We start from the raw sequence: 20,142 nt of genomic DNA on the forward strand, positions 1-20,142 counted from the left end.
TTATTTCGAGTATATGTATAAATATTTAACTTCATTAAGTTTAACGTGCTGGGAAATATTGAAATGGACCTTGAAAGTGACGTACAAGTTCTTCAATTCCACCTTGTATAGGTGTATAAACCCTGCAAACATGACTTGTTCATTGCACTGAGGCGCGGCGCGCGAAGATACAAAAAGGTGCACGATCTTGCGAATCAACAGCGTGCGAGGACCTCGGGGCGAAGCCACTGCGATTACGTAATTTTCCCCGGGGGTGGTGTGGCGAACGTAAAATGGACACAAATTAAGTGTTAAATCGCGATCTATCGATCGCAGGTGGTCGGCGCAAGAGCAAACTAGTAACTCATTGAATCATATGGATCAGAGGTAAATAAACTAGATTTTTTTTTCGGCGTGAGATATCGGAAGTGTGGCGTGAGAGCGTGTGAAAACTGTCAAATGCGTGTGTCTCACGCTCAATGTGTGAGAGTTGGCAACCCTGCGTTAAATAAGTTTGAAAAGAAAACATTTATAAACATGCTGCAAAGATTTGACAAGCAAAAATGACAATACTATCGTTTATCGCAATAATTTCTGGGACAATATATCGTTCTGAAATGTTTGTTATCGTGACAGGCCTAGGCCCCAGTGTTCAGTGTGATGATGCTGGAGGTGCTGTTCCCGATCCAGACTGACTGGGGCCTCCCAGTCAGGAAGTCCAGGATCCAGTTACAGAGGGGTGTGTCTAAGCCAGTGGTTCCCAAAGTGGGGGGCACGCCCCCTAGGTGGGGCGCGGAGCTATTGCAGGGGGGGCGCGGAGCTTGAAAGTAAAACGTGCACATGTGTCAATATTAGGGATGCACCAATTCCAATATTAATATCTGAAAAAATTCTAGATCGGATATCGGGGACAATGTGACCGATCCATAAAAACAGATCTATTCAGTCTAATTCTATGCTTGTATTGCTTGCTTTTCGGAGTTAGTTCAACCTTAATACTCGCACTGGTGGTATTCCACTTAGTCCGTTTATTTGCTGGTTGACCAAAATAAACCTGGGCTCCAGCAATACTTCACTGTTCATACATGAACTGGTGAGTTGTCCAAAGCTCATTTAATGCGTTACTTACAGAAATAAATTAAAGAGCAGTGGTCTGACTCGGTCTATTCCATACGCGCGCTCAACTCGCTCCCTTAAAGAGACAGTACACATATTTCTGGCCGTTACAAGCTTTGTGCTCTGCGTGATGTCTGCGCTTGGAAACTAGCCGCATATGTATTGCTGTTTCTCTTATTTCATCTCCTTATTTATTTTAAATTACATTTAGAATTCTTGAACCATTTAAAAGGTTTCTTGCAGTTTATTTTTTTCATGTTTGACCAAAGTTGTGAACCTATTGTTTTTGTAAGTTTTCAACACATCCCTAGTCAATGGGGGGTGGGGTGTAGGGGGGGCGCAAAAATATTCTCATCTACTAAAGGGGGGCATGGCAGAAAAAGTTTGGGAACCACTGGTCTAAGCCCAGCAGGCATAGTTTCACGATGAGTTTCTGTAGGATGATGGTGTTGAATGCTGAACTTCTTCTCCAGGTGGGTGAGGGAGAGATGAAGGGTGGTGGTGATGGCATCGTCCGTGGAGCGGTTGGGACGATACGCGAATTGCAGGGGGTCTAGTGAAGGGGCCAGCTGGGTGTTGATGTTCCTCATGACTAACCTCTCGAAGCACTTCATGATGATGGGGGTGAGTGCAACAGGACGGTAGTCATTGAGGCAGGACACTGTGGACTTCTTTGGCACGGGGACGATGGTGGTGGTCTTGAGACACATTGGGACAGTGGAGCTGCTCAGGGAGATATTAAAGATGTCCGTGAGAACATCCATCAGTTGTTCTGCACATTCCCTGAGCACTCTGCCGGGGATGTGGTCTGGTCCTGCAGCTTTGCGTGGGTTGACTCACATCCACTGCAGACAGACACAACACCTGTTCGTCTGGCTTGGGCGAGGCCTTCCTTGCCAACGTGTCATTTTGTGCCTCGAACCGTGCATAGGAGTCATTCAGGGCACCAGGGAGGGAGGCATCACCGCCACAGGATGGTGGTGTTGTCCTGTAGTTGGTGATTGCCTGGATGCCCTGCCACATGCGCCATGTGTCACCAGTATCTTTGAAGTGGCTGTGGATTCTCTGGGAATGTGCGCGCTTTGCCTCTCTGATGGCTCGTGACAGTTTGGCCCTTGCTATCCTCAGGGCCACCTTGTCACCCACTCTGAAGGCTGAGTCGCGGGTCCTTAGCAGCGCACGTACCTCAGCAGTCATCCATGGCTTCAGGTTTGGGCGTGTGATGATGGTCCTGGAGACAGTAACATCATCAATGCACTTGCTGATGTAGCCAGTGACTGATGCTGTGTACTCCTCCAGGTTATCTGTGTCGCCGTCAGTTGCAGCCTCCCTAACATGTCCCATGCAGTGCGCTCAAAACAGTCCTGAAGGGCGGAGATGGCTCCTGCCGGCCAGGTTCTCACCTGCTTCTGAACCGGTCTGGAGCGCCTGATGAGCATACCTGTCAAGTGTCCCGTTTTGGCCGGGACAGTCCCGTATTTTACCGCTCTGTCCCGGCGTCATCCCATATTTTAATTTTCCCGTATTTTCAGTTTTCAATTTTTATTTTTTTTTAAACATTCATGTGCCGCTCCAAACAGAATTCTGTCACTAGCCTCGCAAGAACTGCCACCCAGACTACTGCAGGTGGCAGTTCTCGCGAGGCTAGTGACAGAATCTGTTTGGCGCGGCATATGAATGCTTTAAAAAAAATAGTAATTGAAAACTCGCAGGTTTAGTGTCGACAGTGGGAGCAAACCTGGAACAACAAATCAGAGATGGATTTAACAAGAGAAGGCAGTCCTGCCAAAAAAGCTAAGTGTACGTGTAAGTACCTTGACAAATGGGACAGGAAATTTACTTTCCTAAAGAGGAGCATGAAGGGGCATAGCTACTCATTCTGTAAGATATGTAGCTGTGATTTTAGTGTCTCTCATGGGGGAAGGAACGATGTCCATCAGCACGAACAATCTGCCAAGCACAAATGCGAGCTAAAGGCACAGAAATATGCCCAGGAGATGTCCCCATTTGTAGCTAGAAATACCACTAGAAAATATTGATTTTTTTATTCATTTGTAGTTCAAAACATATTTGGGGTGTTTTTTCTTCACTTTTTGCCACTCCAAAGATGTTTTTGTCTCTCCTACAGCCTCGATTGCAGCTATATGCAAATAACCGATTATGCAAATTAGGCGATGACATCATATACAGGAAATGTCCCGTATTTTTTAATACAAAACTTGACAGGTATGCTGATGAGCGGTCTGTAGGCTGGGGTAAGGCACACAGACATGTGGTCCGAGAACGCGAGGTGGGGGCGCTGCTCCACCCGGTACGCGCTAGGGATGTTTGTATAAGATCCAGTGCGTTCGCTCCTCTCGTTGCAAAGTCTATTTTATGAGAGAAATTTTCTTTTCTAAAAAATCTAGGTTAGACTGCTAGCACACATTTAGTTACTGTGGAGATTGAACTCCTTGTCCTAAGAAATGTATGGACACAATGGTAGTGGCATGATCAGAATCAAAGTAAGATTTCAATGACCAATGAGAGAAGCCCATTATCAACAGAAGGTACAGGTGTGGGGTACATTAGAAAAGAACGAAACCCGTTTCAGAGGTATTAAATAAACACTATTGGTCTGAAATACTGTAGCGGAGACAGCCAAAGCCATTTTACTATGACACCCAGAGTGGATTCCTTGTAACTTCGCGCGCACCTTGCTTCAGCGCAATGAACAAATTCATGTTTGCCGGGTTCATACACCTTTACAAGTCACTCAAGTAATTCAAGCACTTGTACGGTACTTTCAAGGTCAATTTCAATATTTCCCAGCACCTTAAACTTAAGTTAAATATTTATACATATACTCAAAATGATTCAAAATAATTCATGTGTTTCAGTAGTTAGATATGTTGAACTAGATATGTTGTCTTGTAGTTTTGTACTGTATTATGAATGCATGCATGCTAGGGGTGTCACGATTTCGATATTAAATCGAAATCGATCGAAATTATGTCACGATCTCGAGCCTCAAAGTCAAAAAGAGGATCGACAATCCCTCCCTTTAAGCTATGCAAGCACCCACACTACGCAAAGTAAAGCCTGGTTTAAACTAGACACATCGCAAGGGTCCATGTGCCGAAAATGACGTAATCGCAGTGGCTCCGCCCGTGCGCACTGGCGATTCACAAGGTCGTGCACCTCTCAAATTTTTTAACTTTGCGCACGCCATGCTTCAGCACAATGAACCAAGTCATGTTTTCTGGGCTCATACACCTTTAGAAGGTGGAATTAAAGCACCTAATTAAGTTAAATATTTATACATATATTTGTAATGATTCGAAATAATTCGCTTTTTCATCACATTATTTAATGGTTGTTTATTTTCAAAACGCCCAATCTTAATGTCTTCATGTTCTCTCAAGTTTCGTCCTGGAATTACAAGAGGCTCATATTTGTTAACGTAATACAAGAGAACTGTTCAGTCAGACAGCTATTTGTTGTGAAGCGAAGTAGTTACACTTTCAAGCATTTTCAAGTACTTTAACCTAAATCTCTTTTCAAACCTGGAATACAATGCAACATTAATTTTCGTCAGGTAATTGTTCCTTCCCCTGTTTTTGAGGGGTGTTTCTTTATACTACCACATATCGTTTTGGAGAACACTGCAAAGAATATAAATGCCTCCGCTGTTCGCGCAGGTTTGCGCAAGGTGTGCGGAGTCACGCGCTACAGTCACTCGCGAAAGTATAATCCATAATAAATAATCCAGCCTTGACGCAGCTCAGGGATTACATCACACGCAGCACCGTGCGGCCGTTACGGTTATTTAAACAAATTTAAACATGGGTCTGTGGCGGGAGCTGAGTGCAGAGTGTTGAGGAACGATTTCGATTGGAGGATCGTGCTCTCTGTCTGACATTTTTTATTATTAAATTTTTTTTGCTGATGCTGGTCCAGCATGGCACGCGCCAGTGATTATGCCTCGGCGTGCCAACTGTGGCACACATGCCATAGGTTGCCGACCCCTACCATAGACTAATCTAAAACTGGCATAGGCCTCCCTGCTGTAAATCGAGAATTGAATCGAATCGTGACCCTAAAATCGGAAATACAATCGAATCGAGGATTTAGAGAATCGTGACACCACTAATGCATGCATATATATATTCCTATGTGTTCTGCTGTTTAGATATGCATGCTCATTAATTCTCTGTGTTAGAGTCCTAGAGACCTGCGTAGTCCCATATTCATGTGCTGCCTTATTTTAGACCCATCAATACACTTGTATTTCGGTGTAGTATTAATTTAAATTTATATATAACCAAGTATTAACATGTAATGTGCTATATTAGGCATAGGCATCTATGTATTAGTATTTTCTAATAGCATCTATGTTTCATGTGTGCTTATGTGACCTCAGATTCATGCCTGCCTGTGCATTGTGTGTCATTTATTGTCCAAAGGTAGAAATTAAGAATGGCTCAATGTGTAGGCTGATAGAACCAAACTAATACTTATTTAGGCAGAGCATGCAAGCCAATTTATTTAGGAATTCCCTTTGTCTTGAAATGCCCTTTGTCTGCCTTTTGGCAGTTGTCACAACTCCCCCCCCCCCCCCCCCCCCCCCCCTCTCTCTCTCTCTCTCTCTCTCTACCCCCTCGGAGAACCTCCTGTCTGGGCAGAGGTAATGAATATGCAGTAATCAAGGCCCAATGGTCAATGACAATGACCAAGAAAGTGCCCTACGACAACGCCCTTAAAAGTTAGTTAAAAATCCTTGCTCAAAGAGAGACAATAAGACTCACCACAACTCGCCGAGACTCGAAAAAGAACTCGTTGGAAAACGCCAAAACACTGCAACCAACAGAGTCTGCTGGACTCAAGCCAAACACCGCATCTTACGCAGGCATGAAAATGGGTCAGGGGTTAAAAAGGTGAGAAGACCGGGGGGCGGGGCATGTGACGTCATGGGGATACGGCGACGGGGCGTTGACATGTGACGTCATGGGTATACTGTGACGGGGGGGGGTTGGGTTTGGCTGCTGGTGTACGGATACAGCGACAGGTGATGCCAAATATTACGGAGCTCGTAAGGTGACGTCATGTAAAAAATATAATAACGCGTGGCCACGACTTACTAACGCATGCGAACGACTTACTAACGCGTGCGAACAAGATAATTAAGTATTACTTTATATAAAGCCAGGTTTACCTTCCTTGGGCAGTCAGTTCGCGAAAATCCCTGAGATCTGCTTGCTTTGCTGTGAAAAAATAAACTTTGTTGCCGCGTGTGAAAGGCGACGTTAGTATCTCGTTCCCACGCGTTAATAAGTCATGGCCACGCGTTATTTATTTATTTTTTACATGATGTCACCTTACGGGCTCCGTAAAATATAGTAAAATCCATAAAAAAAATTTTTGACTGTCATGTCAATGGATTCAATGTAAACGCTATCCGTAAACGCAAGAAGCCGCTTTCGCCATTCCGGATGGCTCAGTCAAAACCATTACGTCTTAACCTTATGCTGCAGTCTTACTAGCCCTTGATGCTTGATGCTGGTTGGCAGCCATCTTTGAGCGAATGGTACTAGTACACTTCAACACTAGATATCTCAAGTTGTACATATAGGAAAATCATCATTCATGGCTCAAACTGAAGTAGACAGTTGGGGGAACATACTGATTCACTTCAATATCATATTCACATAATTTGGTTTATTTTAGAGCCTCTATTACAAATGCTAAAATGCCAGGAATGTCAAAAATTTTGACTTGAACTTGAACATGACTGGAATGTATATTCACATAGTTATTCAAATCTCTTATTGGAAATTGCAAAAAGTTTCGCTAGGGTCTTTTCTAACAACACAGAAAAAATGAAGCAAATCCATGCAAGCATTGCAAAGTTATTCCACTTTGTTCCAAGGAATGTCCAGTTCACCACACCCTGTCCAAATGTGCTAAGTATGTGCCACACCCGGTACACACCCTTAGTCAACCAAGCTAACATGCTAACAAATTCCATACACGAAACCGATGAGCCATTTCAAACAACAACGCTGCACATATTACAGAAAGACCAGAAAATTCCAATGAATAAATTCCATGTCCAAATATGAACGTTATGATATCATATTTATGTCCAATATAGTCCGACAGCATAAGCTAGGTTACCGTAGCCAACTCCGGTAGCATCCGACACGATACAGAGTGCTGCAGCACTCAAACGCTCTAAAACTGTTTATAATCTAACGCTTAGTTAATGTTTAGTATTAGAATATATATTTTGTACAATATCGCTTATGAAAAATTATCCATTGTCACTCACAGTACGTAGAATCGCGTCGTAGCCGGTGTACCATCTCACTTCCGGGTTGGCGAAAATTCCGAAAATTGCCCATATATTCCACACAAAGTAATCCGTTTATGTTCAAAAGTATCCACAATCCACATAAAAACGAACAAAATAATCCATGGCAGCTTCAGTTTCGCCGAACAGTGTGTTCTGGGGAGCTTAGCTTAGGTTAGCAAAGGGTTAGCTTATGTTGCTATGCTAGCGGCCGAAATTGGAAATGAAGCGCCAGTTTCCGAGGGCTCAATTTAAAAATATACTTGACCAATCATGTCATATGAGGGCTGGTTAGCTTCGGAAGGATGTACACTATTGGTTAGAACAGCTTTCAATCACTTCTGAGGCTCCAGCTTGTCTCTGTGGGCTTATTGGTTCACCCTCCCCCCCTCCCCTTCGCACCTCGCCGTGGGAGAGGTTGTAAAACCTGTCATTCAAAGTCACTACCCCACTTTAGACCAATAAAAACCACTCAAATCAAAGCAGAACCGCTGCAGCTTTGTAATGAGGGATCAAATCAGCGTTAAAAACGCTTCTGTGACGCTTAGGGGGCAGATTTGTCGGAGTGTCTCATTCAGGAAGCGGATTTTGGAAAATTTTGCAGTGAGGTGAGCAAGCTTTTTAAGGTACTTAACCACAACGGATCTACGCTGTTAAGGTCTTAAATTAAAGCCTTATTAGTAAACGATTTTTAGGTGACAAAACATTAAGACATTTCACAACATAAATATGTTTTGTAAACGGATATGTCGGGAGACCCCCTCGCGGGGTGCACTTTTGTGGTCAACTTCAAAGCCGGATATCTCGCGATCGGCTGCACGTAGACGGCTGAAACTCGGTAGGCATGTAGATGGGATAGGAAATTTTGATTTAAGCGCTTTTGTTCGGAGATTCATTAATGTTTAATATGTTTTATATCGCCGTAAAGGAGCTGGGCCCGCCGGCGGGCCCACTAGGGGGCGCTTCTGCACATCAGCGGCGAAAATTATTGTAAAAATACCAGGTTTACGTGTTTTTATTTTCTAACGAGCTAAAGCACAGGGTAGACTCAAACGACAAGAGTTTACAACTTCATCTTCAACCTTTTCAGCCCTGGTGCGAATGTGATCCTCACACGTCCCTGGATTCACCAGTTACAACTACAGACACACTAGAAAAAAAATCTTGTTTCTTATTTTATGTCACCGTTAACTACACGGGGTTGACGCGAACTTAAATAGGTAGATAGATGGGCCTATTATCACAAGAGCTTGGGTTAGATCTGACAGTGTTCAACGCTGTAGCGAACGGCAGTAACTTTGTTTTACCGCAAAATATGAAAACGATTGAAACCATTAATAACCCAATTAAATCCACCCAATTAAAAATGTACGATCTGGTAAATGTAGTGGTAAATGTACGATCTGGTAAATGTAGTGGTAAATGTACGATCTGGTAAATATATTGGTAAATGTACGCTCTTCTGCCTTGTCCGCGGTGTAGCACTAGGTCCTGCTTCTCGTCCCGCTTAGCAGTAAATGAATAACATGAATGAAGAACGTTCGTATGATTGAAACGCTATTTGGCCTCTATGAAGGTTCTGGGCGGAAACTGCTGGCCACTGTCATTGAAATAGCCAATTTCGGAAGTTCTCTGTTTGCTAATTAAGTCAATATGATAATTAAAATATAATCTCCCGACCCCCCCCCCCCCCCCCCCCCAACAAAAAACTCATCGGATCTACACGATTCACGCTGGTCACCCTTTTCAACTTCAAAACGGCGAATTTCGCCGAAAGGTGACAGATTTTCATGCCTGATCTTACGTCTTAGGATAGCCATATATTCCATTTAAATCCCATGACCATCGATAGTTGCTGTTGTTTAATTTTCTATTCTTTGTTATTTAATATTATATCTCTGGTTTAGATCAGTATATTTACATATAGGGTTAGTTTCATTCTTGAGCCAAATTATTCCATATGCTATTCCTTATAATGCATCAATTGTAATTCAATAAATTTGGACATTTATTAATTAATCTGGTCACAGTGGTAAATACATATTTTGGTCGATGATATTAGGTCACTGCACGAAATCAGAACTTAACCCTTTGGTAATGAGACTAATTAAACCATATTCCACCTCTCTCAGTTATCACAATATTGGTTCCTGAGCGATCAGGATGGTGCCACGTTCATAATCCATAAACAACCAGTGTATTCACTACAACTCAATTATCTTATAAACTACTGAACAACTTCAGCAGTTTTTCAAATGAGTGCATCATCTAACATGCATGTTAGAATACTAATCAAATATACCAATGGAACACACCTGTGTTTAACAATCTGCAAGTTAACAAACTCAAACACTAACCCACCTTGACCATTCATACTAGTCTATGCCATTATGCCAACATATTACAACTGCACGTGCATATTATACAGCATTGACAACATACATAATTTACATTGAAACGTACATTATGATGTCTGAACTGTGTTGTTCTGCTTGTGTGTTTGCACACTATAATGGTACATTTGAAAAGCGAATAGTTTTGGGCAAGTTCAGAAACGCCGCAAATCCAGCCACAACACAACAGAAGTGTTTCTGTATTAATTATTTTAAGCAGAAGCTCTGAAGATTTTTAGCCAGAAACAAGAGTGTTGTGTTATACAGTATCTCATTATGTTGAACCAGACTTTGGTAGTAATGCTCTTAAAATGTTAGTTAGCTAGCTAGCTATTTAGGCACCAAACCAAGTTGTGTAAAATTTTTATGAGGGTTTTTAAGCCTTAGTTTCTGTCTAAATACCCAGCTAGCTAGCTACATTTAAAGAGCATTTAGCTTACCTATAATATAAGCAGCGCCCTCCATGTGAAAAGTAAGTGATCTTTTCATGGATGAGTTAATGATGCAGTATGTCTCAAAATCATTCCTCAAAATAGACTAAACATAACCTGGCAAGAGACAAAGGGAGTAACACTCTGATTTTAACTAGAAATAAGAGTTGTGTTAGACAGTATCTCATTACGGTGAACGGCACTGTAAAGTAAATTAGTAAAGTAAATTAGTAAAGCTCTTTAAATTTAGCTAGCTAGGTATTTTAGCCTTCAATGTAGCTGGCTAGGTATTTAAGCCTTGGTTTTCATCTGAATACCTAGCTAGCTACATTTAAAGAGGTTTAATAAGTCAGTCCTGTTCAACGTAATGAGATACTGTATGTAAGGGTATTGATTCACTGTTTGTGATGCTCAATCAGAACAATCTGACATTTTGTTCTGTTAATTTCCTTATCTGTGTGTCCCTCAGTGATGTCAGTAACGCGTTACTTAGTAACGCGTTACTCTAATCTTACCACTTTTTTCGGTAACGAGTAATATAACGCGCTACTATTTCCAGTCCAGTAATCAGATTAAAGTTACTTATCCAAATAACTATGCGTTACTATTTTTATTTTCCCTAGTAAAAATATATATTTTTGCTTTCTTCTTGGCTCAGTTCTACTTTTGCGTCTGACCGTAGCGCTCGACTCCGCACGCTGCGCGCGACCCTGTGAGAGCGCGAGCGCGTTTTACAAGTCATTTTTTGCAGTGTCCTCCCGTAACGATATGTGGTAGTATAAAGAAACACCCCTCAAAAACAGGGGAAGGAACATTTACCTGAAGAATTTTAATTTTGCACTGTGTTCCACGTTTGAAAAGTGCTGGAATTTTGACTAACGTCGCCTACTTTAAAATGCTTGAAATTGTAATGGTATTTCGTTTCACAAGCTGTCTGACTGAACAGGGGTGGGTTTCCTGAAACGTTCGTAGCGCTAAGTACTTCTTAACCTCGTACGTTTCATACGAGGTTACGAAGTACTTGGCGCTACGAACGTTTCGGGAAACCCACCCCAGTTCGCTTGTATTACGTTTACAAATAAATTTACAAATAATACCGCGCAGCTACACAAACGTAATGTCAGGAGAGTCTTGCCCTTTAAGTGACACTGGGGGGGCGACTGAGCGCGCCAGGTTTGCGTTATCAATAAAGTTTCCCTCCTCGGGATTTTTGGATTAAGCAGTTTCTGCCTCGGTTACCGAACCTGCTTCAATACATTGTTACTGCTAAAAATGCACTTCCAATAAAGTGAGTATTGGAAATTTTTATTTTGCTGCTGAATGTAACTACTAAAGTAACTTGTAATCTAACGTAGTTACTTTTAAAATCAAGTAATATGTAACGTAACTAAGTTACTTTTAAAAGGAGTAATCAGTAATCAGTAATCGGATTAATTTCTCAAGGTAACTTAGCCATCACTGGTGTCCCTCTCTCTTCTTATTAAACATTTAAACTCTTTCCTCACACGGGTGTGTTGGTGAATCTGTTCTTCTGGCACCAGCTACTAAACACTATTTATAAGGCTGTTTATGAACTCTGGCGGCTATGATCTATGTCGATTACCAAAAGTGATCGAGTAATTTTCTGTGCCTTGAAGAATTGTTTATTTTAAAACGGTATTTCGCACTGACTAATTTTAATGTAGCGCAACACGCTTACGTCACCCACGCGTCGGAGGTTTTTAGTTGAGAAGCGGGAATATGGAAGCAGCAAGGGAAAAGAGCGACAACATACGTTGAAAAGGGCTATAGGAAAAGACAGAAAATGTCGAAAGTATGGGAGCATTTTAGGTTTGAAAGCAAGAACAATACAGTGACATGTATTCGGTGTAACATAGTCCTTGACTACCACAACAGCACATCTTCAATGCTGCACCATCTTGGCCAAAGACACGCGGAATGGAGCGGTGGAGCCAGGACAATGTAAATTTTATTTACAACAAATTAATGAGATTAACATTAACGTACAACATAACGACAGCTCTGTGTGGCTAGTTTAGTACAACGGAGACAAGTTCTTAATAACTTAATACAGGCATTATGTAACAGCGCTGTGGAGTTAAGACGATAAGACGATAAACAATAAATAAATTAAAGATAGCTGAGCTACTTTACCTTAGCAATTACTTTAGCAGGAAAGAATATGATACTGATATACTGTAGTTTTGATACAAGAAATTCTAAGTTGAAAGTAATTGAATTTAATTTATTTACTTGTGGTATTTATTTCTATTTGCATTTACAATTTGTAAATGTATGTTGTGAATTTAAAAATATAACTTATCTAAAAAAGGAAACCGATTGGTCAGTCATTATTAAGTGAAATGTAACGTTTAACTCCACCCCTTTGTGCATATCTTGCCTTGTTCCCTCCCTCTGTTCCCTTTCGTCGATTTTGTTTCGATTCGTCACGCCCCTTTTGTTTATCCCTGCCCAATGTTATCCTTATCAGCTGTTTGGAATTATTTGGTTTGATTAGTTTGTATATAGTCTGGTTGAGTTCATGTGTTCCCTGTGGGTCTATGTTTGTAGGTTGGTATACGTTGTCAATATTCTTTGTCGCGGTCTCCTGCCTCCGTGTCATTCTAGGGTTTCTGTGATCAGTCTTGTACTGAGGTGTCACGGTCTGTTGAGGTTCAGGGTAGTTCTGTCGTCTTTGATTCGTTTAGGTTGTTTGTGAGTTTCTTACGTTGTTACATGTAACCATCCTTTTGATCTGTTTGTAATGTGTCTTGGTCTTGCTTGTACTATTTGGTTGTTTCTGCTGTATGTATGTACTTAGTTAAGTATTGCAATGTTTTTCGTATGTCTTGGTTGTCAGTTCTGTTAGACTTTGTGATTTGGTTGTTTTTGTATGTGTGATTATGCCGCGTCGATCTCGTAACATCCGTGTTGGAAAGGTCGAGGTTATAGGATTTAGTTCCGCCTTCGATTTGAATAAATGTGGTTCTCTGCAGCAATTGTGTCCGCCATCTGATTCTATATCGTTACATGAAATGTCTTGTTTTCTCTTTTGTATTTTTAATTGCTCCTTAACCGAGCAATTCTGTTTTATCCGATTACTCGATTAATCGAATCGATTTTTCAGTAGAGTACTCAATTACTGAAATGCTTGATAGCTGCAGCCCTAATGTCAGGGTTTTTCAAACTCGGGGTAAGGGTCGCGAGCCAAAAAAAAATGGGTCACTCAAAAATAAATCTTAATATATTTAATAAATTATTATATTAATGGATTATACTTTCGCTAGTGACCGTAGCACGCCACTGTGCGAATGGTGGAGGCGTTTATACTTGGCGATCGATGGCGATTGTAACATCTGGCTCCGCCCTCCACACCAGTCCGGTGTTGTCCTCCTTAGCTCCACCTTGTTTCCCGGTTTTCGTAGTCCCCGTTTGCTTACCACGCCCCCTCCTTAGCGGTCCACCTGTCCCTTGTTTCACCCTCCCCTGTGTATGTGTATTTAGTTCCCTCTGCCCGGACTACCAGCGCTGGTCATCCCTGTGAGTGTTCTCTCCCTATGTCTTGGTCTACCATGTTGTTGCTTGTTCGCTAGTTTCTTGCATTTCGATTTCTGGTTACGGTTATTAGTTAATCTCTGTTTGTAATCTGCCGTGTGTTTAGTTTTCTGCTCCTTTCGTTTGTTGTTTCATATGTCAATACTTTTCCTGTTTAGGCTCGCTGTCGGTTGTTTTCTGTTTAGCCCTCGTTTCTAGTTTCTCCTTTGTTCTAGATTTCTGTTTGGAGTCGTAGTGTAGTGTTGTCCCATGTATGCTTGTTTGTATGCATTGTGTTTCGTAAACTTCATTGTTAGCCTGTTAACCTGTTGTCGTGTTTCGTGAACTTCATTGTTAGCATGTTAACCTATTGTTGTGTTTCGTAGACTTCATTGTTAGCCTGTTAACCTGTTATCGTGCTTCGTGAACTTCAGTGTTAGTCTGGTGACCTGTTTGTTAGTCTATGTCGTGCCTATGTTTTTGCCTTTGTGTCTCGTTAGTTGTAGTCATTGGCTGGTGTCCAGTTTGTGTATGTTTCTGCCTTTGAGTTTTGTTATAGTAGTTGATCACCTGTGTATTCGGTTGTGTGTACTTGTCTTCTGTGGCCGTGATCCCAGTCCCTTAAGTTCTCTAAAGCCTTGTCTAGTTGTGTTGTCTTATTAAATCTTTTCATTCTGCACTTGCGTCACTCTTGCCTATTCCAAACGTAACAGCGATATGATACCTAAATTTGCCACCCCCACCCCGTCAACAACTTACGTTCGACACCCACCCCCACCCCCCGTCAACAACTTACGATTGCTGCCCGCTGCCCCCCCGGTCAACAACTTACATTCGCCACCCTGCAAATATATATATTTTTTATGTTGGCTGGGTCGCGTGAAAAATCATTGGACAAAATGTGGGTCACCAGAAAAAAAGTTTGAAAAACACTGATCTATGTGACAATATCAAAACCTTTACACTGTATAACACAAGCCTTGTGAATAACTGGAGGTTTTTTGCAAGAAACAACAGTTGTCATACAGATGAATGGGACTGAATGAGTACATTATTTGTGAGTTTATCTGTGGATAAAATGAGAACACACTCCAGGACCAATACCTTGATACTTTCCAAGAGCCTCGGTCCACACACTGTCAGTGCCATATCTTCGCTCATCATGGATGAACACAACCTCAGAAGCTTCTCCATCATCTGCATTCTGTATTAGCTCCTGCATGGCAAATTTATTTAATAAAACATCTAAGATTAATATTTATAATAATGCCTTTCAGCACAAGACCACGTTATGTAACCTACAGAAATATAGCAGTAACCCATGATGTTGGCTACAAATTACATTGCAGAAGCTATTTAAATTTTACTTTTACTTTAAAAGCCCGATAAAACCCCTGCCTAACCTAATATCCTCAGCCATAACATGAATGATATTATCACGATTTCGATTTTCACCTTCAATATCTGTCCCCCATCCGGGTATCTTCTCAGAATCTCCTTCAAGTAGTCAATAAAAGGTGGAGAAGTGGCACCAAAGGCGTTTCTTAATGCAAAAGAATAATAAAATGTTGTTACATCTGCATGTACTTAAAAAGTTGTAATTAAGAATCTAAAGGCGAAGTATATATACTAGGGGTGGGACTTTAACACTTTAATTTCGATTAATTAATTACAGGGAAAATAACGAACTAAAAATATTTACACATTTTTAATGCATGAGACACTTTTGCACCGTGGAATGTTTCTCAGTGCACAAGTTCCAGGCATACAGATTATATGGATGCACAATAAGATGAGCATGATGGAGATGACTGAAGAGGCTATGCTGGTGGATGGAAAATTTTAATATAAGAAACTTCCAGATGGAAGTACAAACAAAAATATTGTTATTTACACTTTATGCAGGAAGGAGTTTGCTTATCACAGGAGCACTTCCACCCTTCGTTACCACCTCAACGTAAAACATGTTGGGGCTAACGTGCAGGTCAGTAACGATAACTTAGCTGCTAAATGTATTCCTAGTATGAGCAAACAGTGTCGCCAGTCAACACTCGACCACATGTCGGGGTTCAAATTAAGAAACAAAATGTCAAAGTCCACGTTAGACAAATTGACCAATTCACTGGCGAGATGGATTGGTGTGGACTGTAGACCGCTCTCTGTGGTCGAAGATAAAGGCTTACAAGAAGTGCTGCAAATTGCTTCAGCTGATGCAAGTTATGAACTGCGGTCCAGCAGCTGTATGAGGAGGAAAGGGAAGTAAAACAGGTTATTGTGAAGAGCGCCACAAATGTGGCTCTGACTTGGGATCACTGGACCTCTGTTAGCAACAAGAATTATCTTGGTGTGACAGCTCATGTTATAGATGATGAATGGAAGATCCAGTCATTTGCTTTGAGCATGCAGAAGACCACTTCTAGGCACTATGGAAATGCCTGTGCAGAGGACTTTATGTCTGTGGCAGAGGCCTGTGAAATTAAAGAAAAAGTCACCACATTAGGAAAAGACAGCGCCCGAAACATGATAGTTGCAGCTAGGTGACTCCCTTTCCAGTACATGCCGTGTGTTGCTCACGTCGCAGAGAACCCTCAATGTTTGCCTTCTTGACAGCGAATTTAGGGCTGTCGCGGTGAAAGAATTTCCCCTGCGGTTATTTATGGTGGCTCAACACCGCGATATGCGGTATGACGCGATATGCGTCATTTGTCGTCTAAAATCTTAATTTTCGAGCTATATAATTGTTTTATTGTTTTTATTGTAAAGGGGTTCTTATTGTTTTTAAATTGCAAAGAAGACACAGTTTTAAGAGCAGTTAAATATGTGTTTATTGTCAAATAGAGAACACAGAAGTCAAATGAGATGCAGTAAGAACCCATGCTCTTTCGCTTTCTTAAAAGTGTAGGGTAAATATTTTAAACGAGATTTTAAACACAAAAAGAGAATTTAATAAATAAATCAATAAAACGAAATCTTTCCTTAACCAGAAGAATAACGTCTCAGCTTAAACCTGAGTTGTCACGTCCCTGTTGCGCGCTAAGAAAACCAACATATTCACCTTATGTGGTTTCAGTGAGGAGCGGAAAGGGCTAACAATATTCCCGGCAGTACTAAAAACTCGCTCTGATGGTGTGCTTGTTGCACAAATGCACATGTACTTGCGGGCAAGTTTGCAGAGCAGAGGAAATCTAGCCTCATTGACGCGCCACCAGGCGAGTGGATCTGCGTGGATTTGACTTGAACCCGAAATGCTCTCAAACCGGCGAAGTCACGTTTTGTTTTTTGACCAGAGCATCTGCCGTAGTTTCCATCTTTGAAAAAAGGAGACGGATTGTTGATCAGCCGCACCGGATGATAACAGGGGGTTGATGGGAAAATGACTTTAACTCTTGCACAGGCACTTTCCCCTCGCATGGGAAAAAACACAAATATTGCGGTTGTTGCGGTTAATTCCCGTACGTTGCGATTTTCTCGTCAATAGCGCGGTATTGCTATACTGCGGTTATCGCGACAGCCCTAAGCGAATTCAGTGACGTCTTGGCTAGGTGTCGTAAGATAGTGGGCCACTTCAAACATAGCCCGGCTGCCAATACAGAGGATCTACACCAGCAGCAAACAGCACTTGAGCAAGACAAGGAGCCACTGATCCAAGATGTTTGCACAAGGTGGAACTTGACACTGTATATGATCAAGCATCTCCTAAAGAACCAAGAAGCTGTGAAGGCCACTCTAGCCAGACAAGAGCACAAGCTTAAGATGTTGACAGCAACAGAGTGGAATAAATTGCAGAACCTGGTGACCCACCTTGAACCATGCAGGTAAAGCATACATCTACACAAGTGTTTTACTGTTTCACTAGTTACTCTCCATTTGAATAGCTTCATGAATTGACTGAATTGTTGCAATATAAACTTTTCCCAAACTAAATGTTTTTTAATTGACTGGGAATTAGTACAACAATTAAATTCATTCTTCTCTAAATTTCTTCTAACTTTTCAACTGCAGATATGTAACCAAGCTCCTTGGGGCTGAGACTTATGTCTCATGCTCTGTGGTGTTACCTGCTCTCCTTCATCTGAGACCATGTGATTAGATTTAAAACTGCATTCACAAAGGAGCTATCCCATCGCAAAGCTATGCTTAACCATGAATGGCTCAAGATTGCATCTGTACTCGAGCCACGCTTTAAGAACTTACCTAAAGGAGAGCGAGAAGGGATGTGGAATAGCCTTGAGGCATTGCAAGAGCCCAATAGCATTACTCTACAGACCACAGATGAGCAGGCAAAGAAGAAGAGCTTCCAGCTGTTTGCCTCTGACTCTTCTTCAGATGAAGAAAAGGGGCCTAACATGATTTTGAGCCTCTACAGAGGAGAGCCCACTATCAGTGAGACAGCATGCCCACTGCAGTGGTCATGTCATGCAGGTGCCCATCCACAACTCTTTGCCCTGGCCCAAAGATATCTGTCCAGTCCTGCCATGTCTGTTCCTTGTGAGACTTTTCTCACTTGCTGGTAACATAGTTCAGAAGAAGAGGGCGTAATTGACCTCTGAAAATGTTGAAAGGCTAGTTTGTCTCAGTAACTGGCTGAGGAAGCAGTAGATGTTATCATAAGGCCAATGGGTTTGTGTTACTGACTGTTAACTAAATGTTGATCAGATTGACATGCTCTATGTAGTTATTGTTTAATTTTGTGAGTTTTGCTCAGGATATTGGAAGAATAAGAAGAACTGAAGTAAATCAGAAGATGTTTTATAATAACATATTAGATGGTAGATAATATTTTATCTATTTTATTTTATTTATAATGGGAGCAGTTGAAGTCAATCAGTACTTTGGCATTTTTTATCAGAATTTCCAGTGTTCTGAAAATTGTTTGCTCTGTTTTCTGCACTCATCTATTGGCCTGTGTAGTAGACTGGTAGAAAAATAAACCAGATGTTGACGTTTAAGCATATGTTCACTGATTCATTCATCATTCAATCTTAAATTAATATTTCTCATGTTAAATACTGAAATGCGATTAAAATGTTATTAATTTCGATAAATTAATATCAAAGCTTTAATCGAGTCCCACCCCTAATATATACCCTACATGACAAAATGTTTAACACACAACACTACAGAACACTCACTTCCCAGCCCTCCTTCGTTTTAATGGCCAACTCATTTTGCCATTATCAGGATCTCCTGTGGACACAGGAACGCATAAAAGTTTAAAATGTCGAGCTCAAAGTTTACACTGAACCGCGGACTACTTTCAAACAACTGACATTTTTCCTGAGCAGCATACTTTGGAAAAATGCGAAAATGCTAGTCTACATCATTTTACGTTACTGTAGATATATATATATATATATATATATATATATATATAAGCACTTTTGTAAGTCGCTCTGGATAAGAGCGTCTGCTAAATGCCGTAAATGTAAATATCGTTTTCATGTGTGCGTGTAGGACTAAAGTCAGACTTGCCTCTATGCCACTGTCCTGACTGATGCTCACGGAGTTGAAGCTGGGTGAACACTGAACGTCCTACACAGTCGGGGTGGGATATCTGCAGAGAAGTTTCGTTTTGGTCAGTAACACGTTTCCCTTGTCTGAAACGAAAGTTAACGGGACTGTGATGGTTTAGGCTTTGTTTCCGTGTTATCAAGCGCTGTGGTATAGACCAATGGAGTACCTGTTAGTTATTACCAACCAATTAATTGGTTGCTTGCTTTAAATACAATATTAGAAATTGTATATTGTCTGAATACTGAATCAAATGTTTTAACGATTGATGTGTATTAGCATGTCATATATTTTTATGTCTGTGTTGACCGTTCAGGTTTTACTACGCCTGTCCAAACTCCGGTGTCAGCTGGTCACGGTGTGATTTAAGATGCGTTTGGGCTTTTAGATTTAATGAGGAAAGTGGGAATCAGCTAAATGTCCAGGGCAAGGGGACGAGTCGAGCCTGGCAGTGGGACCCTCCCTCGCTTCATGGGAAATGAAACCAGTGTTCATTACTGGCAGACGCCGCACCAAGTCATGCGCTGCTTTCCAGGAAAGGCGTGTACGCATCCGTACGAGCATCATATTTCCTCATTGCAAAAAATGCGGTAAAATATGCCTACGCATTTCTGCCTTTCTACAGTTATCCAGTTTTAGTGGGAGAAAAATCTGGCTTCCAGTTGATTATTTGCTAGCGCATTAATGTTCTCGTTAGTGATGGCAAAACGAGGCTTCATGAACCTAGTGTTGTGTCGTTCGCGAACGATTCGAATCATTTGAGTGAACGAACTGAATTGAATCACTTTCTCAGCTGATTCGTTCCTTTTTCAGTTCAGTAGTTGAGCTCAGCAGCGACCGTGCAGGC

At 41.4% G+C, this 20,142-nt stretch overlaps 1 protein-coding gene across 1 annotated transcript in view; it reads right to left on the bottom strand.

Annotated features, from left to right (window-relative positions):
• LOC143511548 (sacsin-like) overlaps positions 1-19,382 on the bottom strand; it is a 41,748-nt gene extending 22,366 nt beyond the window's left edge. Inside the window, exons 1-4 of the mRNA XM_077001153.1 lie at positions 19,257-19,382; positions 18,917-18,971; positions 15,240-15,327; positions 14,889-15,000 (exon numbers count right to left, since the gene is read on the bottom strand). Coding sequence (XP_076857268.1) covers positions 14,889-15,000; positions 15,240-15,327; positions 18,917-18,951 — 235 coding nt within the window. The 5' untranslated portion in view covers positions 18,952-18,971; positions 19,257-19,382. The remainder of the gene's footprint in view (positions 1-14,888; positions 15,001-15,239; positions 15,328-18,916; positions 18,972-19,256) is intronic.
• Positions 19,383-20,142: the final 760 nt, after the last annotated feature.

Source organism: Brachyhypopomus gauderio, chromosome 4 (genome assembly GCF_052324685.1).
Source record: "Brachyhypopomus gauderio isolate BG-103 chromosome 4, BGAUD_0.2, whole genome shotgun sequence".
Taxonomy (NCBI): domain Eukaryota; kingdom Metazoa; phylum Chordata; class Actinopteri; order Gymnotiformes; family Hypopomidae; genus Brachyhypopomus; species Brachyhypopomus gauderio.